We start from the raw sequence: 25,508 nt of genomic DNA, 5'->3' as shown, positions 1-25,508 counted from the left end.
AGTTTGTCTGTGTGGCAGGATGGCATTAAAACTGACAAAGCCAGACAACCAAGCTGTGGGGGGGGGGGCTTCCCTACTTACAAGTCATATGAACAAGTTTTAAGCTTGCAGATCCAGGAGAATGGTTTTAAAGACCTAAAGGAATTTGTTTTGGAGGAGATGGCAAGACATGATGAGATTGTGAATCAGAATCTTGAAAAATTTAGGCAGGAAATTAAAGAGTTGGTACAACGAAAGTATGCTAATCTGAAACAACAGATTATAACAGCTTTGGAAACCTTTTCAGAAATAGTTGTAAAGATGGATAAAGATACCAACTTAGAATTAGAGTCTAAAATGAAGGAAGCTGATTATAAGATTTATAATCTGGACAATAAAATACAAAGAATTGAAAATGATTTGATAAATATTCAAGACAATAGCTCAGAAGTAAAGTCTAAAATAAAGGAAGCTGATCACAGGACCTACAATGCAGATAATATAAAACAAGGGATTGAAAAAGAAGTCCTAATGATGCAATACAGGTCCGTGGAATTTGCGGTCAGAATGAGGGGACTACAGGAAAATAACAGAGATGATTTGAGAAAGATGTCTGCTGAAGTTCTGGCTGTGATTTTAAAGGTTAGTCCTGAAGAGGTATCCTGTAAGATTGATAAGGCCTACAGAATAAATTCTTGGGTGGCAAAGCAAAAGCAGTTGCCTAGAGATGTGGTGATTTACTTTATTGATAAAGGAATAAGAAATGATATTGTGCAAAAGTCTTTTAACTCCACTCTAGAAATGAACGGAAGGAAGATTTGGATATATAAAGAGTTGCCACCCAAGATGTTAAAAGATAGAAAGGAATTTGGATTTTTGGTGACTGAGCTAAAGAAACAAAACATCCCATTTAGGTGGGATGTTCCAGTTGGTATAATATTGAGATACCAAGGAGAAAGATAACAACTAAATACTGTTGAAAAAGCAGAAGAATTTTACTACAAGGTTCTTAAAATGGATCCAACATCTTCATGTATGCCTTCAGTGTTGGGAACACAGGAGCGGAATAAAGAAAAGCAAAATGAACAAGAGATTGAAACTCAGGCTAAGCAGATGGAGATGGAGGTAATGGAAAAACAACAAGTTACAGAGGCCCTTTTGGACGAGCCGCTTTTGGATTCTCCCTCAGAGGTTATAGCTGGATTGCCTATAAATATGAGAGAAGCGGCTTTGGATTTTAATGAGATGACTTATCAAGTTACAGACCAGCATGGAACTCAATCAGCTGATATACAAGTCCTAGAAAGACAACTAGGATGGAGATCTAAACCACAAAAAGCTAAGAAAAGAAGAAGCAGGTTCTACAAAACTAAAAAAATTTAAACTAAACAACAGTCTAATGCCAGTTACTTAAGAGACGATTAAACATAATAAGCAGGATTTATAGATGGCTGATACATGAAAATATAATTGAGGCAAATTATTGACTTATACTATTTTGAGAAGAATAACAGATCTCTGCAGTGCTGGTGCTTTTGGGATGTGGAAGATGGCCTTTGATTGAGTGGATTGGAACTTTCTATTTTGGACTCTTTGAAAAATGGATTACGTATATGCTGAGTTATGAGGCAAGAGAACTATGGGATTGGGGCATGCAGAAGACCTGCTTGTTACCCCAATGTTGGTTGGAATTAATAATCTAGACAAAAGACACTACAGAAGATATTACATGGAATATAAATATAAAGTCACTCGGGTGGTTTTTTATATACGAAAATACTTATTATTGATGGGGGCAGATGGTAATGGAAGACTGAATATACTGTTGGAAGCTGAACCTGATGTTACCCTAACATGGGTGATGGAATTAATAATCCAGTTGAAAGACACTACAGAAGATACTATATGGATTACAAATTTAAAGTCATTTGAGCATCTTGTTTATATATGGAAATATTTTTTAGCTATGTGGTGTGGGCAGAAGAACAAAGATATTAAAAATAATATGTATGGTAGACCTGTAGGAAAATGGGTGGAGATAGGTTAAGTTACTGACTGTTTAGTTTAGGAAAAGGGATGTTATATTTAGATATAAATATATGTAAAAGATTTGAATTAAGAGATATATGTATGGGGGTGGAAGAAATGAGTAGATTATGAGTTGAATAAATGTTAAATTAGGATTATTATATAGTTATATAGTTGAAGGTTGCTTTCAAATGTATAGTATAGGGGGGATATAATAATAATGTTAGAAAAGAAATGGTTAGCATGTGGGGGGTGGTGTAAAAGGATGGTAAAGTATTATATAAATTGATATTAATTTGGATTTTATTTTGGAGAAGCCATGGGGGGAGGGGAGGGGGAGGGGGGGTTAGGGATGAGGGGGGAAAGAAAAAAGTGGGGAAAAATCTGTATTTGAAAAACTTTTTCAATTAAAAAAAAAAGAAAAGAAAGAAAATAAACCCGAGATACGTTCTAATAAAACACATTTTATTATAGAAGTAAAAACAATCTTACTAGCTATTAATTACATCTTGGCAAACTTCCCTGCCTTGCCCGCAGAAGTTCTGGAAGACGAACAAAGAAGTTAGAAGAAGAGAAAGAACGTGGACATGCGCAGTAGTTTAGAGATAAGGTGCTCAGATCAGTCTACCGTAAGTCTTAGAATGGGAGCACAGCTGGCAAACACAAAAAACGCAGGGACACCACCCCCGTGCCCCCGCCCTACCTTGTCCTATATTTCCTTCTTTCTGGCTCAACTGATTCACACGGCACAGCTAATTTCCGCACCTCCGCTGTTCTACTTACCGGGGCTGCCTTAGAAGGTAAGCAGCTGAGCTTCAAATTGCTGTATCTTGAATGCTACATTCAAGCGCTTTAGACACGCACTCACCGAACCGGTTTTTAAACCGGTTGCAGACCACCACTGGCCGTATCTGGCCCACGGGGTGTTTAGATCTGGTCCACAGTGCCTCTGTCAGCGGAAACAGAACTGCCCCCCCGAGCTCTGTTTTTGCTGGCAGAGGGCTGCAGGGGGCTATCATGGCCAAAAATGGCGCCCAGGCACCGTGCACATCCCTCCCAAGCTCCATTTTTGCTGCCAGAGGGCTATCAAAACCAACTAAAACCAAAACAAAATGTTGCGCTCACAATGTTTCCCCTTTTGCATTTGAGCATGTAAGAAGGGACAGGAAAGGAGAAAGGGAAAGAGGAAAAATAAATAAGGAAAGATGGAAAGATAGCAAGATAGCAAGGAAGGAAAAATAAGGAAAGAGGGGAAGGAAGAAGAAAGGAGAAGGACAAGGGAAGGAAAAAGAAAAGAAAGGAAGGAGATTATAATGAGGGAGGGAAGATCTGAGGGAAGTCCTGCCTTAGCACTTGGTCACCACAGGTACCCCCAACACGAGTGACGTCGAGCTGGCCACGCCTACCCCAGCCACACCCACCCCGGTCCCCCAAGGTCACACACAACCCTGATGCGGCCCTCAATGAAATGAAGTTTGACACCCCTGAATTATAAGACTTCCAAGATGCCTCCAGCTTCCTGGTTCCATGATTCTACGAAGAGTTTTCATTAAAATTAGCAATCATGAAATGAGTATTGCTAATTCTCTGAGCTGATGCCTGTTTTTTTCTGTTGTTGTTTTTGCTTCGTTTTGTGTTGTTTTCAGAAATAGCGGTCGTATTTTAAGGCGATAGGTAAATTATGGGTCTCTGGCAAGGTTCCTCCTTGGTTTCCATCAGCCTGACTAGGTGGTTCAGTGGCTAAGACACTGAGCTTGTCAATCAGAAAGGTCGGCAGTTCGGCAGTTCGAATCCTTAGTACAGGTCTCCTGCGTGAGCAGGGGGTTGGACTAAATGATCTCCAAGGTCCCTTCCAACTCTGTTACTATTGCTGCCTTGGTGTGACATGAACATGAACAAAAACAACTTGAGACAGCCTGGCCTTCTCCACCCGCAAGGCTGAAACCACACCGTGGCTGGCTGGAAATGATTAAAAAATTGTGTGTTCCTCCTTTGACTCACAAGAGGAAAACCAAACTGCCACCAAGAAGCGATAACCTTTTCAGAGGGCTAATTTTGGCCACTTGTTCAAAAATGCTTCCCTCCTTCTTGAGTGGAATTAATGATGGTAAAAGGCATTGCCAAACATCCAAACGAGGTGCAAATATGAAGTTTTCTCTCCTGAATGTATTGGTGGAAATAATTCTCCTGAGGAAAGGACAAGGTAACGAAGCTACCGAGGGGTCATCTTGGATCTTGGAGGTGAAGGAATATGGTGAGGGGAAAGACTTGTCTTATTTTTAGTGATCCCCCCTCTTTCGTTTGCGGGTCTAAATGGGAAGTCAAATTTGGTGTGGGTGCAGGTTTAGGATTTCCTTACGTGAAAGATAAGCCTGTTTGCTCAAGGGTTACTAACTGGTGCAGGAGAGTCGGATGCTGAAAAAAAAGAGCAAGAATAATAACTCTAAAGGTGCCTCAGAATCCTCTCCACAATTCAATTCAATTAAAGGGTTTCAATGTAAGAATTGAATAAGATGAAATATATTGTTTATAGTCAAAAAATGTGCTGGGGATTTTGAGAAACATACGTTATAAATGGAGAAATAAGATAATTAATTGAAGCGATGCTAAGAAATTAGGATTTGAAAGATGGATGGTGATATTGTTTATATATTATATATTAAGAAGAGATTAAGATAAGATTAAAAAGTAGGGGGAAAAGAGTATTATGGCAGAAATTGAAATATGTAAATTGTATGTGGAAAAAACAAAAAAAGAAGATTGGAATAGATTATAAAAATCAATACATAACTATGTTATAAGTTGCACAAGATGTGACCCGGTTAATAGTCTGTTCATAAAATATGTATGTAAAAGAAAAATGTAATAAAACTTGTTTTTTTTAAAAAAAAATCCTCTCCACAAGACAAATTACAATGCCTATTATCCTGAGCTAATTGGGGATGATGGGAAGTGTGTGGCCCACTACATCTGGGCACCACGAGGTTGATCAAAAACTGCTTAAAAGCAGCATCAAAATGGTTCCTTGCGAGTGGGATTTTTAAAGGTAGGATGGGAAGTAGCCTTTGGCCGAAGAGGTGGTTAACATCGACTTGTCTTCTCCATCAGCCATCTTGGTGAAAAAGCTCACTCATGAACCTGGGGAGGAGGCCTCCATTCCCTGTGAAGAGGTGGGCTATCAAACACATTTGTTTTGGCTCCCTCTGAATCCCAAATGTGCGAACACCAGTACAGAAAGAGTGGAAATAAACTGGAATCCCGCCAGAAATGAAGTAATTCCTCTTCGGTTCGACCAGCGCCTGGTTTACCAGCCTCCACAATTACTAATCCTTAAGAACCTCGTCATGAGTGATTCGGGGATTTACATCTGTCGCTTATCCAATGGTTCAGAAACACACACCATCCTGGAGGTGACCACAGGTATGTTTGCATGAGTGCATTCAAAATATTACTTTTCCCTAAGAGTCAATATATTTAATGTGAGCGAACCATGCGATACAGCCGTCAAAAAAGCCAACACATTTCTAGGCTGCATAAACAGAGGGATAGAATCAAGATCACATGAAGTGTTACTACCACTTTATAATGCCTTGGTAAGGCCACACTTGGAATACCTGCATTTCAGTTTTGGTCACCACGATGTAAAAAAGATGTTGAGACTCTAGAATAAGTGCAGAGAAGAGCAACAAAAATGATTAGGGGACTGGAGGCTAAAACATATGAAGAATGGTTGCAGGAACTGGGTATGTCTATTTTAATGAAGAGAAGGACTAGGGGAGACATGATAATAGTATTTCAATATCTCAGGGGCTGCCACACAGAAGAGGGAGTCAAACTATTCTCCAAAGCACCTGAGGGTAGGACAAGAAGCAATGGGTGGAAACTAATCAAGGAGAGAAGCAACCTAGAACTGAGGAGAAATTTCCTGACAGTTAGAACAATTAATCAGTGGAACAACTTGCCTCCAAAAGTTGTGAAAGTTCCAACACTGGAAGTTTTTAAGAAGATTTTGGATAATCATTTGTCTGAAGTGGTGTAGGGTTTCCTGCCTAAGCAAGGAGTTGGACTAGAAGACCTCTAAGGTCCCTTCCAACGCTGTTACTCCTATTCTATTCTATTCTATTCTATTCTATTCTATTCTATTCTATTCTATTCTATTCTATTCTATTCTATTCTACTCTACTCTACTCTACTCTACTCTACTCTACTCTACTCTATTTTACTGTATAACTTTTCAGGCATGAACTATTAACCATATCATTCCCGGTACAGGTAATTCTTGACTTATGACCCAAATTTTGAGTCCAAATTTTCTGTTATTAAGTGATTTGTTAAGTGAGTTTTGCTCCACTTTACAGCCTTGCTTGCCACAGTTAAATACTTCAGATGTTCAATTAGTAACACCATTCTTAAGTAACTCTGGCTTTCCCATTGACTTTGCTTGACAGAAGTTCGCAAAAGGTGATCACATGACCTCGGGACACTGCAATCGTCATAAATATGAACCAGTTGACAGTTGGGGATGCTGCAATGGTCATAAATGTGAAAAACTCGCATGTCAGATTTTTCAGTGCTGTTGTAACTTTGAACGGTCATTAAGCAAATGGTTGTAGGTTGAGGACTACCTGTTGTAAGAAGATGAGGTTGAAATTGAATTAAATTGATTGGATTGAATTGTATTGAGTGGAATTATTTGAATTGGGTTTTTGATTGTACAGGTTATCCTTGACTTAGGAGCACAATTAGAATAGAATATAGAAACTAGAAGGGACCTTGGAGGTCTTCTAGTCTAGCCCCCTGCTCAAGCAGAAGAACCTATTCTCATGATGGCAAACCTGTGGCACGCAGAGCCATATCTGTGGGCACGCGAGCATTGCCCTAGCTCAGCTCCAGCATGCATCAGCCAGCTGATTTTTGGGCCTTCCAGGCCCACCAGAAGTCAGGAAATGGGCCGTTTCCAGCCTCCAGGGGGCTTTGGGGGTTGGGAGAGACCGTTTTCACCCTCTCCAGGCTCCAAGAAAGCCTCTGGAGCCTGGGGAGGGTGAAAAACAGGCCTATTGGGGCCCACCATTTTGCCGTCACGTGCCAAAAGCGGGGGGAGTGTGGGGGGTCGCGCACGCATGCGTGGTGGGGGTGAGGGGGTGCATTGAATTATGGGTGTGGGCACATGTGCGCACAACCCCCCTGCGTCCCCCCCCCACTTTTGGCACGCAACAGCAAAAAGGTTAGCCCTCACTGACCTATACTATTTCAGATAAGTAACTGTCCAGTCTTTAAAAACCTCCAGTGATGGAGCACCCATGACCTTTTTGAGGCAAGCTGTTCCACTAATTAATTGTTCTCACTGTCAGGAAATTTCTCCTTAGTTCTAGGTTGCTTCACTCCTTGATTCGTTTCCATCCATGGCTTCTTATCCTGCCTTTAGGTGCTTTGGGGAATAATTTGACCCCACTCTTCTTTTTTGTTGCTAAGCGAAACATCTGTTAAGTGAGTTTTGTCTCATTTTTCGATCTTCCTTGCCTCAATTGTTAAATGAATCACTGCAGCTCTTAAGTTAGTATCACAGTTGTTAAGGGCATGTGGCTTCCCCATTGACTTTGCTTATTATAAGGTTGCAAAAGTTGATCACATGACCCCGGGACACTGGAACCGTCATAAATATGAGTCAGTTGCCAAGCATCTGAATTTTGATCATGTAACCATGGGGATGCTGAAATGGTCGTAAGTGTGAAAAATTGTCAGTTTTTTCAGTGCCGTTGTAACTTTGAATGGTCACTAAACGAACTGCGGTAAGTCAAGGACTATCTCAGGGGTGAAATTCAGCAGGTTCTGGAGAACCGGTAATGGAAATTTTGAGTAGTTCGGAGAACCGCTAAATATCACCTCGGACTGGCCCCACCCCCATTTATTCTCTGCCTCCCGAGTCCCAGCTGATCGGGAGGAAATGGGGATTCTGCAGTAACCTTCCCCTGGATTGGAGAGGAAATGGAGATTTTACAGTATCCTTCCCCTGCCATGCCCACCAAGCCATGCCACACCCACAGAACCAGTAGTGAAAAAATTTGAATCTCACCACTGGGTGGGTGGGAGATTTTGCAATATCCATCCCATGGAGGGGGGAGGGAATGGAGATTTTGCAGTATCCTTCCCCTGCCACGCCCACCAAGCCACACCATGCCCACCGATCCATGCCCACAGAACCGGTAGTAAAAAAAATTGAATTCCACCACTGGACTATCTATACTTGTTTCTTTGATGGTGCTCCATGCCAAAGCATATCCTGTCTAAGGAGAAAAAAATAAAATCAAGTCTTACTTGGGTAAGACTTACTTGGGTTTTTGACACTAACTAGCACTGGGGAAGCACTTTGAACAAATGTGCTTCAATTTCTATGTAAAAGCTCTGTGTGCATGAAGTCTGTTGACAGCTATCCGGGGTTTAGGATATCTAGAATCACATCAAATCATAGCTTTGGCAAGGCTGGTCTTTCAGGCAAGCTTTCTGTCTAGGACAGGAATTATAAATTTATCCCAGATAAAAGGCTATCCTATTTTTATTTGAAAGTCTCCAATAATTGGGCACTTACATTCTAACACTTAAAAAAAAATTCTCAAGGACAAACTACTTACTACACTTACTGTTGTGCCCAATTCAGATCTGAGCCTCGTGCCAAAGCCAATGATGGACGCCAGACACTAGGTGCAGGTTTTCTGATTGCTTTTTATTGGAGTACTCTAAGGAAAAGGGCACCTGGCCAAAATGCCAAGAGAGCCAAGAACAAAGGATTAAGTAAGCTTTATACATTTTCACTGAAAGAGAAGGCAGGACAAGGCGAGATAATAAGAAATATCATCTAATAAACATTTTAATAATAATTCTACAATTTGTTCTATTGGTCTCTAGCTGTCCCTGTTCCTAAGCCTTGGCTAATGAATGCCTCAGGAGTTATCTAATACACATTTTATTGGCTGCAGGCCATCTGTATTCCTAATTTTTAGCTGAGGCCTGCAAGTTGTCTAACTCTTGTTACTCAGAATTGTTACAAGATTTACACATGCATATGTCCTGTAGATAAGCATTCTTTGTTTTTGCCAGACACACTCCACAATTACAGTCTTACTGATTTAATTTCAAGTGTGTGTCATGCCTGGCTTTATTTTAGCATACAGCCCGTCATTACCATTTAGGACGCAACTGCACAATCTTATGTGTTGCTAAGAGGTTTATATATAAAATAGTTTCCATTGGAGCCTATAGGAATTTTTTTTTTTTAAATGTACAGCTGGTTAAGATATTTTTATATGGGTCATGACTGCAGGGGAGGCTTTCCAGCACAGTCTAGTAAAATTAAGTTGACCTGCTTATATATATAGACCTGTAATTAATAAAAGAAGAGCTAAAGATATAACTACGATTAATATCATGGGCAGTGTGTTTTTTTCCAGAATTTGTCTCCAAATTCTGCAACTTTCTTTCTTTGGAGGAATGGAGAATCATTACAGCTTTTCAAGGTGGAAAATCAAATATGTAACTTGGGTGAATGGGGAGGGGGGTTAAGGATATTTGATTCCTGCAAATGTGAAGGGAGATAGGCCACATAGTTTAACTCAGTGGTGAAATCCATTTTTTTTTTACTACCGGTTCTGTGAGTGTGGTTTGGTGGGTGTGGCTTGGTGGGCATAGCAGGAGAAGGATACTGCAAGCTCTCATTCCCTCCCCACTCCTGGGGGAAGGATACTGCAAAATCCCCATTCCCTCCCCACTCCTGGGGGAAAGATATTGCAAAATCCCCATTCTCTCTACATGGGGCTCCCCTTGAAGAGCACCTGGAGACTCCAGCTGGTCCAGAATGCGGCAGCGCGGGTAGTGATGGGAGCAATATGGCGCTCCCATGTAACACCGCTCCTGCGCGAGCTGCACTGGCTCCTGGTGGTCTTCCGGGTGCGCTTCAAGGTGTTGGTTATCACCTTTAAAGCGCTCCATGGCATAGGGCCTAGCTAGCTGCGAGACTGCCTGCTGCTACCGACGACCTCCCATCGACCCATGCGCTCCCACAGAGAGGGCCTCCTCAGGGTGCCATCAGCCAAACAATGTAGGCTGGTGACCCCCAGGGGGAGGGCCTTCTCGGTGGGGGCTCCCACCCTCTGGAATCAGTTGCCCCCGGAGATAAGGAGAATCCATGACCTCGATGCCTTCCGTCGTTCCCTTAAAACCCATCTTTTCCAGCAAGCCGGGTTGGCTTAGGAAGAAATTTTTAAATTATTTTAATCAGTTTGTGATTTCTTAACTTTCGGGCCAAAATTTATATATATTTTTAAATGTTTTTTTTAATATTTGTATTCTATGTTTTTTATCTTGGCTGTACACCGCCCTGAGTCCTCAGGGAGAAGGGCTGTATATAAATTGGAAATTAAATTAAATTAAATTAAATTAAATTAAATTAAATTAAATTAAATTAAATTAAATTAAATTAAATTAAATTAAATTAAATTAAATTAAATTAAATTAAATTAAATTAAATTAAATTAAATTAAAATTCCCTCCTCACTCTGGGGCCAGCCGAGGTGGTATTTGCCGGTTCTCCGAACTACTCAAAATTTCTGCTATCAGTTCTCCAGAACCTGTCAGAACCTGCTGAATTTCACCCCTGGTTTAACTGACCAATGCACGTTGCAAGCTATCAGTCTTGTTGTGAGAGAAAGCAATCCCACTTGCTGAAGGTCTCAGAAAGATTTTCCTTCATAAAATCCACTGGCAGCAACTGCTCAGACCTTCATTACTTCATGAATGCTGTAACCTGAATGCTATATGAATGCTCATGAATGCTATAACATGAATGCTACATGAATTTGCCTTTGGAGATGACTCTGAAGCCTTCATTGGTCCAAAATGCAGTGGGATAACGGAAGAAGCAGATTGTCAAATTTGTACTTTTGATTGATTGATTATATGTCATCAACTCATTTTTTTTATTTCTAGGACCACATAGACTTTTTCCCATAATGATTGAGGCTTGATCTCCAAAGCCATAGGGAGGATAGAAATAGTATGATGACATCACCAGCCGAAGAGAGTTTGGAAGTTGGGGTCAATTTTTTTAGAGAGAAGTCTTTTATTTTTGGTAAAATAGATTAAAAGGTACCAGAATCTTAATTGTCTTAAGCAAAGTCTTAAACATAACAGAATTTTAATAACTAATATTAAGGCAAACCACCCACCAAATTTGGTCACAGGCTTAGGAGTTTCCCTCTTGTCTGATTTGGACTTCATAGAAGTCGTCTCTTCTTATGTCCCGTCCCAACTGTTACCACAATTTCCCTTTTTTCATTTGGGGAAAATTGATTCTGTGTCCATCAACCAAATTCTGTCTGGAGATTCATGTTATTTCTAGCTCTGTCTCACGGTTTCATTTCCCCAGATAGATCAGCAGCAGCAGAAGGAAAAGGCTTCAGCAAGTGGGAGAATGTTAAAAGCAATAGATTCCTCAAATAATTACAGAAATGTTTCTCTGACAGTTAATTTCGTGAAGATGGGCATGCGTCCCCCTAGAGATGAGGTTTGCTTTTCACCCCAGACCCAAATGAAAAGATCCAAAAAATGGTGCAATAAATTATCTCCATTTTTCATGGAATGTTGCTTTCTCAGATCCTTTGATCAAAGATCTAATCACTTTGAGAAGATGAAAATATCTGAGAATGTAGGGCTCACATGATGCCGTCCCTATTTTCAGTAATTTAATAAATAAATAAATAAATAAATAATTTTATTTCTATACCGCCCTTCTCCCGAAGGACTCAGGGCGGTGTACAGCCAATTTAAAAACACAACACACAACAATAATTAAAAATTAAAATAATTACATAGATTTGGCCAATTTAAAACCCCAAACATTTAAAATACCCCAATTAAAATTATTAAGTTGATAGCCCTGCCTGGTGGAACAACAGGGTCTTCAGTGCGCAACGAAACACTCGGAGGTCGGAGATCTTGCGTATTTCCGGGGGCAGTTCATTCCACAGGGCTGGGGCTCCCACAGAAAAGGCCCTCCCCCTGGGTGTCGCCAGCCGACATAACTTGGCTGATGGCACCCTGAGGAGACCCTCTCTGTGGGAGCGGACTGGTCGGTGGGAGGCTATTGGTGGCAGAAGACGGTCTCGAAGGTACCCGGGTCCTATGCCATGGAGCGCTTTAAAGGTGGTAACCAACACCTTGAATCGCACCCGGAAGACCACTGGGAGCCAGTGCAGCTCGCGCAGGAGGGGTGTCACGCGGGCACAACGAGTTGCGCCCATAACCACCCGCGCGGCCGCATTCTGGACCAGTTGGAGCCTCCGAGTGCTCTTCAAGGGGAGCCCCATGTAGAGAGCATTACAATAGTCCAGCCGGGAGGTGACAAGGGCATGAGTGACCGTGCGCAAGGCGTCCCGGTCCAGAAAGGGCTGCAACTGGCGGATCAGGCGAACCTGATAAAAGGCCCCCCTGGCCACGGCCGTCATATGCTCTTCTAAAGACAGCCGTGCGTCCAGGAGGACACCCAGATTGCGAGCCCTCTCTGTGGGGGGCAAAGATTCACCCCCAATAGTCAGCGATGGCACCTGCTGACTATATCGGGACGCCGGCAGCCACAGCCACTCGGTCTTGGACGGGTTGAGTCTGAGCCTGTTCCTCCCCATCCAGACCCGCACGGCCTCCAGGCAGCGAGACATCACATCAAGGGCATCGTTGGGGTGGTCTGGGGTGGAGATGTACAGCTGAGTATCATCAGCGTACAGATGACACTTCACCCCAAAACCACGGATGATCTCACCCAGTGGCTTCACATAAATGTTGAACAGAAGGGGCGAGAGGACCGACCCTTGTGGCACTCCCCATGTGAGATGCCTCGAGGTCGACCTCTGCCCCCCTGCCAACACGAACTGCGAGCGGTCAGAGAGGAAGGAGGAGAACCACCGCAGAACGGTGCCCCCTATTCCTAACCCTCTTAACCGCCGCAGCATGATACCATGATCGATGGTATTAATCAGCTTCTCATTTGCATACTTTGCTATGAAATATTCTAAATTCATAAAAGATGTTGATTATCACTCATTCAGGCCTTCCAGGTTCTCTTCCCCATCTAATTCTATTTAATTTTTAAAAAATAAAATCAAGATGATACGCTGCAAAGCCTTAGTCTTTAGGACTCTCTTCCTTTCTACCTCAAACCCAACACATTCTTTGAAAATAAAATTGGCCAAGGGATTCTAGTCCTTTGCTTGGAATGATGCTCACACATTTCTCAAAGGATGAGTTGGGATGTGCAGAAAATTTGTTAGCATCTGAAAAAAGTCTGGTAAACATCTCATATTTTTAAAAATGTTTGGTTTTATTTTTATCCCACCTTTATTATTTTTTTATTAATATCTCAAGGTGGCCAACTTATCTAATACTCCTTCCTTCTACCTCCTATTTTCCTCAAACCAAAAACCCTGTGAGGTGGGTTGGGCTGAGAGAGAGAGCAACTGGGCCAAAGTCACTCAGCTGATTTTTGTGTCTAAGGAGGGACTAGACCTCACAGCCTCCTGGTGATTGGCTGAAAATCAGCCAGCTGGTTTTCATGCCTAAGGCGAGCCTAGAACTCACAGCCTTTTAGTGATTGGCCCAAAGTCAGCTGGGTTTCATGCTTAACATGGGACTAGAAGTCACAATCTCTTGGTTTCTAGTCAAGAGCCTTTACCACTAGACCAAGCTGGACCAAATCTGCCCATGGTGGCAACAAAATACTGTAGGAAGAAAAATCCAGTCCGGTTCCAAGCCAGGAGAAAGGCATTGGAAATAAAATGCTGATTGCAAGGAAATAAGCTTTATAAGTTTCCAGAAACTTCAGTGACAGCAGCAATGTTTTTGGGGTGGCTGAGAAAATGGCTGAGTCGGTGGATTTTTATAGGGGTTTTGTGATTGAGATGATCCAGGGGGTTGTGCAACGTAGTGAGCCTTGTGTCATTTACTATTTCAATGGTGTGGGTTAATCCTACCGGTGTCCTAAAGGTCATGTCCTGTCTTTAGAATTTGGGTGGGGGATGTAAATTCTTAATCCCATCAACTCCAATTGGAGCTGGCGCTGAAAGCATTTTGTTTCTGAATAGATTGGCCCAGTCTTTCTGAATGGATACAAAATCTGCATTCCTAAAGGCGAGGCTCTTAAATCTTAGTTTGAAGCTGTTTTCCTATGGCAGGAAGACTGGGGCTGCTGTTTTCTGCCTTTGTTAAGATTTTTCTCCATTTCTCTTTTGGGGAAATATAATATTCTGCCTCTTTTATTATTCCCCCAAATATTTCATTCTCTGGGAGCGGAGGGAGCTTCCCACAATATCAAACATGCTCCCTGGCCCCAGAAAGAGGATTTAGTTCTATGTTGGGATTATTATGGGAGACAAAGCATTCCTGATTTCCTAGCATGCCTTAGGATTCCTTCAAATCCAGCCTCCTCCTCCTCCTCCTCCTCCTCCTCCTCCTCCTCCTCCTCCTCCTCCTCCTCCTCCTCCTTCTGCCATATCCATCATCGGACATTGGCAATCCTGTTGGCAATCCTATTTTTATCAACAGCCACACGAAAAAGTGCTGCTGAGTTTTGTCGAAACAAAACTCGACAAAACTGTCGAAGCCATGATGTTCTTCTTCTGCCTAGATCTCATTTGCCTTCAATCTTTCCCTGGAGGATTAAGTGAAGGATGCCGTATTTTTCCAGATGTCGCATCACATGTCCAAAATATTCTAACTCTTGCTTTTTTATGGTTTTGATGATTTCCCTTGGCTTTCCCAGGTGGCTTATCACCTCTTCATTTCTGATTTTGTCAACCCATCTTATATGTAACAGCCGTCTGTAAATCCACATTTCAAATGCTTCTAGTCTCTTCAAAGGGCTTTCTGTCAGAGACCAACTCTCTACTCCGTAGAGCAGGATAGAAAAGATGTACCATCTGACAAGCCTGATTTTCATCTTATGTCGTGACTGCAGAAGACCTGTTTCATTTTGAAGAATGCTGTTCGAGCTTTCTCTATCCTTGTCTTTACTTCAGGGGTCATGTCCCAGCTTTCGTGTAAATTAGAACCGAGGTACGTGATCCTTTCAACTTTTTCTAGTGGTATTCCTTCCGAAGTTATCGGTGGCAAATTAATGAGTTGTTGGCTGACGACCATGATCTTGGTTTTTGAGGTGTTAAGCTTCAAGCCGTATTTTTCAGATATTTCTGTGACACTGTTGATGAGGAACTGAAGGTCTTCATGCTTACTGGTGTTGGAAGAAACATCCTTCTAGGTTCTGCTCCAAGTGGGGAAGCAGACACTGGAAACATGGAGACTGCTTGGAAAGATGGTTTAATGGTGGACAGGATCACATGGCTTGAGTTCCTGAACAGAAAAGGGCAGATACAGCGAGTTTTTGCTCTCTCTGGCTTTGAACTTCCTGGGGCCCAGAAAGAGTACTCTGATTGGTTGTCAGACTCCCAGGGGGTGGGGGTCTTGCTGGCTGATGGTCACATGTGCTTCCCAGGTCGCATGTGGTGAGTTTCTGCTGCTATTGTGTAGAGGGCTAATCCTATCTTTGCTGGATCTTGGGCAATTCCTACTATGGCTCTGCCTGAAGGAGGCAGATCTTTGTTATGTAGAATAGACTGGCCCAGGCCTTAATGGCCCATTGACAAAGGGTGGGGGCAGGAAGGTGGGAGCTGCTTTGTCTGTAAAATATGCTTCTCCATTTCTCATCCAGGGAAATATAATATTCTGCCTTTTTCATATTTCCTAAAATATTTCACTCTTCCAGGAAAGGGGTGGGTGCTAACTTCCTACACTGGCAAGCGGAATCCAGTCTTAATCCTGCCATTTACCTGTATTTCCTTGTTTTTCTTCAGGCTGCCACAACAATATCTTGGTCTCCTCCCACTGGCTCAGTATCTCCTATTTGCGGCTCACATGCCAACTTTGCAATAACCGGAATACGGACAGTTTCCGATGGCTGTTCAACTCCAAGCGACTAGGCAACCACCGTTGGGCTAAGAAAAGCAACATGGGCTCTTCGGTATTATTACATCCCATCAGGGATAAGATATGGGGACGCTGGGAGTGCCAGTCTATTTTCAATCCTGAGTGGAGTTCTGAAATTTGCTTGAGTTCACCCATTGGAGAGACGGATGAAAGTAAGTTGGGGATAAACGGTTTGCTTTTCAAGGTGGTTTGCGTGCATTAAAACAGGGGTCCCCAACCTTGGCAACTTTAAGCCTGGAGGACTTCAATTCCCAGAATTCTTTGCTGGCTGAGGAATTCTGGGAGTTGAAGTCCTCCAGACTTGATTTCCCCTTCAGATATTGAAGAGAGACAATCAGTCCTTCAGACTCCTTCTAGAGAACCATCGCTTTCCAGGGGTGAAATCCAGCAGGTTCTGACAGGTTCTGGAGAACCGGTAGAAATTTTAAGCAGTTTAAGCAGCAGAAATTTTAAGCAGTTTGGAGAACCGGTAGCGGAAATTTTGAGTAGTTCACAGAACCGGCAAATACCACCTCTGGCTGGCCCCAGAGTTGGGTAGGAATGGAGATTTTGCAATATCCTTCCCCAGGAGTGAGGAGGGAATGGGGATTTTGCAGTATCCTTCCCTTGGAGTAGGGTGGGAATGGAGATTTTGCAGTATCCTTCTCCTGCCACGCCCACCAAGCCACACCACGCCCAGCAAGCCATGTCCACAGAACTGGTAGTAAAAAAATTTGGATTTCACCACTGTCGCTGTCCATTTCCCTATCTGGTTTTGATACAGGTAGTCCTCGACTTACATTTGTGTAGTAAATTCAAAGTTACATCGGCACCTAAAAAAGTGAGTTTTTCACACGTATGAACATTGCAGCAACCCCATGGTCATGTGATCAAAATTGAGACGCTTGGCAACTGACTCGTATTTGTGACGGTTGCAGTGTCCCAGGATCATGTGATCACCTTTTGCGACCTTCTGACAAGCAAAGCTAATGGGGAAGCCAGATTCACTTAACAACTGTGTGACTAACTTAACAAGTGCAGCAAGAAAGGTTATGAAATGGGGCAAAACTCACTTAATACATCTCTCACTTTGCAACATAAAGTTTGGACTCCATTGTGGTCGTAAGTTGAGGACTACCTGTAATGAAAACCACCTTAAAATCTGAAGCCCTGTCAGAAGATGGAAAGAGGCCATAGTGCTTGAAAAATAATATATCATGTACAACACTGTCCTTTCAGCAGTTCCAAGAAGGCTCCACACTCATTTGCACCACTCAGGTGACTCTGATGGCAGTGTTGTGGTCCTCCAGCAGCCAGCAGATCTGGCAGCAGATTCAGACAATGAGGAGGTTGGGGAGGAACATGGGCCAGTCCTGGAGTCTGGGGAAGGCTCAGACAAGGGCTCTACGTTAGAGGCAGAGACGGGGCCAGAGCCATCTGGTAGTTCTTTGCTGCCTCCAGAGTCTCCAGCGAGGCAGAAGAACAGTGTAAGCCTGTTCCCAGTGTGCAGATGCGCAGAGCTGCCAGGAGACAGGAACAGTTAAGGAAACAGGGTCGACTTGGGAGTAAGGCTTGGAGATGATTGGCCCCTCCCATAAGACATAAAAGAGAAGCAAACAGGACATGAGCTTTTGCAGGAAGCAATTAGTTCATCTGACTGATTCAAGATTTGAAACTTCTGTTTGTGACTCTGTGCCAAGTGTGGCCTTGCCCTGTGTATGGAAATTAGCTCTTTGGCAGCGTTCCACGTGAGATAGGTGGGTGTTGATAACCTTCCCCTGAAAGACTCTTTATCAAGCCTGGCGGATTGTAAATGAAAGTAATTTCCAGCCATATGAATTAAAGAGGTTTGCCGGGACTAAGTTTGTGCTGTTTAATTTCTAAGGAAGTGGTGGAAGAAACATCCTTCTGGGTTCTGCTCCAAGTGGGGAAAAGGCCCTGGAAACATGGAGACTGCTTGGAAAGATGGTTTAATGGTGGGCAGGATCACATGGCTTGAGTTCCTGAACAGAAAAGGGGCGGATACAGTAAATCCTCGGGTTTTTATGCTCTTTCTGGCTCTGCGTTTCTTGGGGCCCCGAAAGAGTATCCTGATTGGTTGTCAGACTCCCAGGGGGTGGGGGTCTTAGCTAGCCTTGCTGGCTGATGGTCACATGTGCTTCCCAGGTCACATGTGGTGAGTTTCTGTTGCTATTGTGTAGAGGGCTAATCCTATCTTTGTTGGATCTTGGGCAATTCCTACTATGGCTCTGCCTGAAGGAGGTAGATCTTTGTTATGTAGAATAGACTGGCCCAGGCCTTAATGGCCCATTGACAAAGGGTGGGGGGGGGGCAGGAAGATGGGAGCTGCTTCAAAACATGCTTATCCATTTCTCATCCAGGGAAATATAATATTCTGCCTTTTTCATATTTCCTAAAATATTTCACTCTTCCAGGAAAGAGGTGGGTGTTAACCTCCTACAGAAGCCTAGGTCAGAACAGACACAGATAAAACCTCCAGGTGACCTTAATGACTTGCTAAACGAATGCAAATGTCCACCTATCTGCAAGGAGTATAAATCCTTCCATTCCCCACCATCCAGTCAGAGCTGAAGGAGCTTCAAAGAAAAACCAGAAAGTCCAGTTGCCTCTTGAAAAAAAAAAGCACCTTTGGTGCAACCATGATCTGGATGACTGAGAATCTCCATAGACAATATATCATATATATCAGAGCCTTGGTAGTACAGGGGTTTAAGGCACCCTGTTATTAAGCTGGTTATTAAGACCAGCTGCCTGCAATTACTGCAGGGTTCGAATCTCGCCAAGGCTCAAGGTTGACTCAGCCTTCCATCCTTTCTAAGGTAGGTAAATTGAGGACCCAGTTTGTGGGGGCAATAAGCTGACTTTGTATAAAAATATACAAAAGGATGAAGGCTATTGCTTAGCGCATTGTAAGCCGCCCTGAGTCTCCGGAGAAGGGCGGCATATAAATCAAATTTAAAAAAAAAAAATCATGTATTTTTTATTCCATTGTCGCTCTCCCAACAGTTCCTGAATATATCGATTCTACTCAGCCCACCTGGTCAGCATTATCTGATTGGTCAAGTCCTGCTACCATTCAGACGACCGAAGTTATGCAGAGACACCATGCTGTGGATAGAACTGCTACCTGGATTTGGATGCTGCTGTTAGCTGGTCTGGCTCTGATCATAGCTGCCCTGAGTGTGACCTTATATTTTTGGAAAAAAGATTTTTCAAACAGGTGGGTCAAGGTGCTTCTGTGAAGAACATTGAATGTATTACTCCACTCTCTATTCTGGCTACTGTACAGGTAATCCTCAACTTACAACCATTTATTTAGTGACCGTTTGAAGTTACAACGGCACTGAAAAAAAAGTGATTTACACTTCTCCCTCCTCACGCTCATGACCATCACAGTATCTCCATGGTCCTGTCATCAAAATTTGGGAGTTTAGCAACAGGCATGTATTTACAATGATTGCAGTGTCTTGGGGTCATGTGACTGCCATTTGCAATCTTCCCAGCCAGCTGATAAGCAAAGTCAATAGGGGACACTGGATTTGCTTAAGGACCATACAATTGACTCACAACTGCAATGTTTCACTTAACATCCATGGCAGAAAAGGTTGTAAAAAATCAGGTCTTACTCACTTATCAACTGTCTTGCTTAGCAACATAAATTCGGATCCCAGTTGTTGAAAGCTGAGGACTGTCTCTAATTTCCTTTCTCTCCCATTTGCCATTGGTCATCAAAATGAAATTATTAATCATTAGAATGCTTGTGAAATATAGAAACTCATAGCTCTTCTAGTAGACCATGGAGAAGATTAACTCCAAAAGCTATTAGAGGGACATCCCTAAAAGCATTCTCTCAATATACCATCACGTTGTGCTCCTTATTACTGGCTGCATTTAGTGGGCTTTGGAAATATACCTTGTTTTTTAGGAATGATTTCATTGGTTGTTTTATGAGCTGTGGTGGCGCACTGGTTAGAATGCAGTACTGCAGGCTACTTCTGATGACTGCCGGCTGCCTGCAATTTGGCAGTTCGAATCTCCCCAGGCTCAAGGTTGACTCAGCCTTCCATCCTTCCGAGGTGGGTAAAATGAGGATCCAGATTGTTGGAAACAATATGCTGACTCTGTAAACTGCTTAGAGAGGGCTGTGAAGCACTGTGAAGCGGTATATCAGTCTAAGTGCTAGTGCTATTGTTGTCAGTGTTCCAAATAATGCATCCAAAGAAATCAGAACTCCGAGGCAGGTAGGTCCCTCAAAGAACATGTTTGTTGTATGCATCATATTGGCACGGCTAGTGAAAACCAACTCTGATGTTTCCTGCGTTAATAGCTTAATTAAAAGAGCATCTGTTTCCCTCCCCAAGTCATATTGTCCAATTAAAACAGTTGGTGGGATCCCCGGTCACTCCTCTCCTCCTTCAACTGTCACCTGTTGGGATGACCTTGGTTCCCAGGGGAAGGCTTATTGTTATGTCTGCAAGACAGTCTATCTACTCCCCTCCTCAAGTACATGGCAACTATGAAGGAGCAAAAGATAAGACGCACTTCCCCCCCCCCAAAAAAAAGTGGGTGGAAATGTGCGTCCTATAGAGCAAATGTTGCTGTTCCTGCCCACTTGCCATCCCCTACCTTTTGGCCTCTGCCTCCCAGAAATTTGCCTCCTTGCAGCAAACAGCAAACAGCCTGGTCAGTTTCAGCGCAGCCTGATTTAGCATGAGTAGCTGATTGGTGGTTGGATCGGCCTCCCGGAATACCGCCCATAAGCTGTTCCAGGCTGCAAGGATCGCCGCCGCCGCCGCCCATCACCACCACCATGCGCCCCATTTTCAGCCTCCGTGAGCCCCATTTTCGACCTACATGCATCCTGTTTTCGGCCCATTCCAGGCGGCGGGGATTGCCGCTGCAACCTATCACCGCTGAATGGAGGTGGTGGCAGTGATAGGCGGCGGTGGCAATCCCCACTGCCTAGAACAGGTGGAAAATGGGGTGCGCAGAGGCCGAAAATGGGGTGCATGGTGGTGGCGATGGGCGACAATGGTTGGTGGCAAACCCCGTGGCCATGGTGGGTGTGGCCTAGTTGCCCTCCTGCACCACGGCGGGGGGGGGGATGTTTTTGCCCTCCCCGGCCTCCGGAAGCTTTCCTCGAGCCTCTGGGAAGGTGAAAACAGCCTCCCCAGGCTCCAGAGGCCCTATGGAGCCTTCCTGAACTTCCAGTAGGCCCGTTTTTTGCCCTCCCCGGGCCTCCACACGCATCCTGCACTTACCTGCATCCAAAACGAGCTATGTGGGGATTCCTGGAGGGGTGGGGTGGGCAGGGCCAGCCAGGAATGGGATTTGGGGGTTCTCTGAACTGCACAGAATCTTAGCTAGAGGTTCTCCCGAACCCCTGTGAACCCCCTGCTTCTAAGGTAGGAAATGCTGCCAAGTCTGCTTATTGAGAAAGGAGTTTAATAAGGATAAGGATGCTATTTTAGCTGGACTTGCCATATGATTATAATATAGCACCACTTTAATTTATTTTTAATTTCTAGGGCGACTGGTGAAAGAATGGAGCATACAGGTAAGGAGTGAATGGAGAAGTCTTTCGCACAGATTCTTTTTAAGCATCATTTCTGGACTAGCCCTCTCCTTCCGTGATAGTTTTGTTTTTAAATGGAACATTTTCAGTATTTGCAAAATGAACTGAAGCTTACCTGTTGCTCCTTCCTACAGTCCTAGAGTAGTTGAGTTAATACAGGTAGTCCTCGACTTACAGCAGTTCACTTAGTGACTTGTGGGCTGTTTTTCACACTTATGACCAGTGCAGTGTTCCCATGGTCAAGTGATTTACATTCGGATGCTTGACAACTGACTCGTATTTATGACAGTTGCAGGGTCATCTGATTGCCTTTTGCAACTTCCCGACAAACAAAGTCAATGGGGAAGCCAGATTCACTTAATTACCGTATTACTAATTTAATTGTAGTGATTCACTCAATAAATGTTGTAAAATGGGGCAAAATTTGCTTAACAAATTTCTCGCTTAGCAGCATAAATTTTGGGCTCAATTGTGGTTGTAAGTCGAGGACTACCTCTAGAGACCTTGGAAGTTTTCTAGACCAAATCTGTACTGCCATCTTTTCCGTTATTTTATTCTCCTGTCACTATGTTCATTTCTTCCTTTTTCGTATCTTGCTCATTGTGACTCCACAACCTCAAGATTTTGCTTCTGCGAGAAATCCCATCAGAAAGGAGAAAATAGGCAAACAAGAGAGTTTGGATGAGGTAAATACCAGCGGGATGTTCCTGGGAGCACAGTACAGTTAGAATAAACCTGGGCAGTTCAAAGTGTTATGCCATATTTCTATAACTGAACTCATCACAAATATTATCTTTTCAGTACAGTTACTCCTTGACTTATATCCAGGGGCTGCAGCCTGATAAATTTGTTTTTAAGTCAGAGGTGGGCTGCTGCCGGTTCAGACCGGTTTGGGCGAACCAGTAGTTCCGACCACTGACTGGGCCCACTCACCCGCCCCGGTCCTATCCCATCCTATATCCTATATCCGTGATGGCGAACCTATGGCACGCGTGCCACAGGTGTCATGCGAAGCCATATCTGTGGGCATGTGAGCATTGCCCTAGCTCAGCTCCAGCACGCATGCGTGTGCCGGCCAGAATTATGGACGTGGGCACGCATGTGCACAACACCCGCCCCCTGTGTTCCCTCCGATTTTGGCACGTGATGGCAAAAAGGTTACCCATCACTGTCCTATATCCACTCTCTGGCTCGCTCACCCCGCCCACGCAGCCCAGCTGATTTCCGCACCTCGCCCTCTTTACTCACTGCGGCTGCCCGAGAAGGTGTGCTGGAAACCACGTGCATGAAATTGCCTTGGATTTGAAGCTGCGTGCAAGTGCAGAAGTTGCATGCGCTAGTGAAGCCCTCGTGTGTGCACGCACTCACATTTTTGGTTCTGCACTAGGTGTACTGGTTGTTAAATCATGTGAGGCCCACCTATGTTTTAAATGTACAGGTCTAACCAATAAACGAGAATATTTGTAGCTTAGAGTTGAAAGTTGGGACCCCTTGGTGATTTCTGAGCTTTGTTGCTTTCTCGCAGACATTTCATTACCCCACTAGGTAATATCATCAGTGCCAGTATTAGTATTCTAACCATTTATCTAATGCTGCTTTCCTTTCCAGAGATCGGCTTCCCTTTATTATGCTCAGCTGCAACTTCTCCAAGGAAAATCTCCCCCCGTTCAGACTCCAGACAATGCCACAGTATATGCTGTGATCGTTTGATGTTATCTTTCATCCCTTCCTACATGCACTTGAAGTCTGCATCTTTTACCTGACTGTATTGTTACCTGTTAAGCTTCAGTTGGGTTCTGCTTCTAACAGCAGGGTATAGAGCCCATCAGGCACAGAACCTAGCAGGTTTTCCCAGCTCCAAGTATTGAACGAGCATGTTCCTTGACTACATGTTTCCTTGCAGAAGGGTGGGACAAGATATAGTTGAGCCGTGGTGGCACAGTGGTTAGAGTACTGCAGGCTACTTCTGCTGCCTGCCGGCTGCCTGCAATTCAGCAGTTCAAATCTCACCTGGCTCAAGGTTGAATTCAGCCTTCCATCCTTCCGAGGTGGGTAAAATGAGGACCCAGATTGTTTGGGGGGCAATAGGCTGACTCTGTAAACTGCTTAGAGAGGGCTGTAAAAGCACTGTAAAGCGATATATAAGTCTAAGCGCTATTGCTATAAGACATAGTAAAGTATTTAATTTGTTTAATTATGGGATATTTTTAAAATTTAGCCAAATTGTTTAATCTGTTTTAATCTATTTTAAATTTTGTATCTCTGTGTTTTATCTTTTGGCTGTTCACCGCCCTGAGTCCTTCGGGAGAAGGGCGGTATAGAAATTTAATAAAATAAAATAAAATAAATATTAGTACTACCTTTGGAAGGGTGGGTTACAGCAAGCTTGAGAACTACAATATCCATTTTGGCACGCCTAACAAAATTTATGCCCATGCAGCAACACCAAAGTGCAAGGAGATAATATCACCCCCTTCTTTCTTGGGACCTGTTCAGAGGTGGTATTCAGCCGGTTCGGACTGGTTTGGGCGAATCCACCCCAGCGTAATGCTTTCCTATTTAGCCAAGTTTTCAAAGCTGGGCGCATGTGCGGAAGGTGTGCGTGCAAAGTGCATGCACGGAAGGCTGGCACGTACACGGAAGGCACACACGTGCAACAAACCAGTGGTAAGAATATTGGAAACCCATCCCTGGGCCTGTTAATAGAAACCTCCTTATGTACATGTATCCAAACTATATGCAAAATAGCTCTACAGCTAGTTCTTGAGATGTCCTTAGACAACAAGGGCATTTTTGCCAAAAGCCGAAACAAAACAGAGAAAAGCTTTCTCCTCTTGTCTTGGAGTTGAATCATGGCAATTGGACTTTTCTTTTCCTTTTTTGTTTGTTTGTTTATTTGAAATGTTTCCCTGCTTATCCAAGTAGCTTCTTCAGTCTGAGCAACCCGTTCCCCAGAGATGGGTTTCAGCAGGTTCTGACCAATTCTGGAGAACCGGTAGCGGAACTTTTGAGTAGTTCGGAGAATAGGTAGTAAAAATTCTGACTGGCCCTGCCCCCATCTATTCTCTGCCTCCCGAGTACCAGCTGATGGGGAGGAAATGGGGATTTTGTAGTAACCTTCCCCTGGAGTGGGGTGGGAATGGAGATTTTACAGTATCCTTCCCCTGCCACGCCCACCAAGCCATGCCACACCCACCAAGCCACACCCACAGAACCAGTAGTAAAAAATTTTTGAAACCCACCACTGCCATTCCCCCTAGCCAACTTACTCAGACTGAGGAAGCTACTTGGATAAGCAGTGAAACGTTTCAAACCAACAGGAAAAGAAGTCCAGTTTCCATAACTCAACTTCCAGACATCTCTACCTGGAGGACTTGAGAATCTTCATTGCCACGTTTCTCTTTTTGGTTCCCGCCTTATCATGGCGGCACAGTGGTTAGAATGCAGTACTGCAGGCTATTTCTGCTGACTGCCAGCTGCCTGCAGTTTGGCAGCTCGAATCCCACCAGGCTCAAGGTTGAACTCAGTCTTCCGTCCTTCCGAGGTTGGTAAAATGAGGACCCAGATTGTTTGGGGGCAAATATGCTGACTCTGTAAAACCGCTTAGAGAGGGCTTGTAAAGCACTGTGAAGCGGTATATAAGTGCTATTGCTATTGCTACTTTCCTACAACCACAGAGATTGAAATGTACTTGGGGCTCCTGTATTTTTATCACCTTGTAAATTTAATGTAAATTTATGATTGCAGCAGAAAAACAGAAATCATTTCTAATGTAGCGGTATAAACATAATAAATATCCAGTACCAGCCATGGATTCCTGGGAATTGAGATCTTTCTTTCCTTCCTGTATATGTTGTTGATTTACAAAATACACCAGAAACACAAAGGAAAGTTTCTATCCTAG

The 25,508-nt window shown here is 43.6% G+C and overlaps 1 protein-coding gene across 1 annotated transcript; it reads left to right on the top strand.

Annotated features, from left to right (window-relative positions):
• The first annotated feature begins 3,872 nt into the window (after nt 1–3,872).
• LOC117668055 (uncharacterized) lies at nt 3,873–25,418 on the top strand. The gene is made up of 7 exons (XM_034421743.3): nt 3,873–4,261; nt 5,116–5,427; nt 15,897–16,181; nt 19,036–19,249; nt 21,558–21,586; nt 22,226–22,290; nt 23,213–25,418. Exons 1-7 carry the CDS (start codon nt 3,973–3,975, stop codon nt 23,312–23,314), a joined length of 1,296 nt encoding a protein of 431 aa, XP_034277634.2. The 5' UTR covers nt 3,873–3,972; the 3' UTR covers nt 23,315–25,418.
• The last annotated feature ends 90 nt before the right edge of the window (nt 25,419–25,508 follow it).

Source organism: Pantherophis guttatus, chromosome 2 (assembly GCF_059756535.1).
Source record: "Pantherophis guttatus breed Tessera chromosome 2, ASM5975653v1, whole genome shotgun sequence".
NCBI classification, from domain to species: Eukaryota; Metazoa; Chordata; class Lepidosauria; order Squamata; family Colubridae; genus Pantherophis; species Pantherophis guttatus.
Note: the sequence above shows the minus strand (reverse complement) of the source record. Positions and strands in the feature narration are given on the sequence as shown.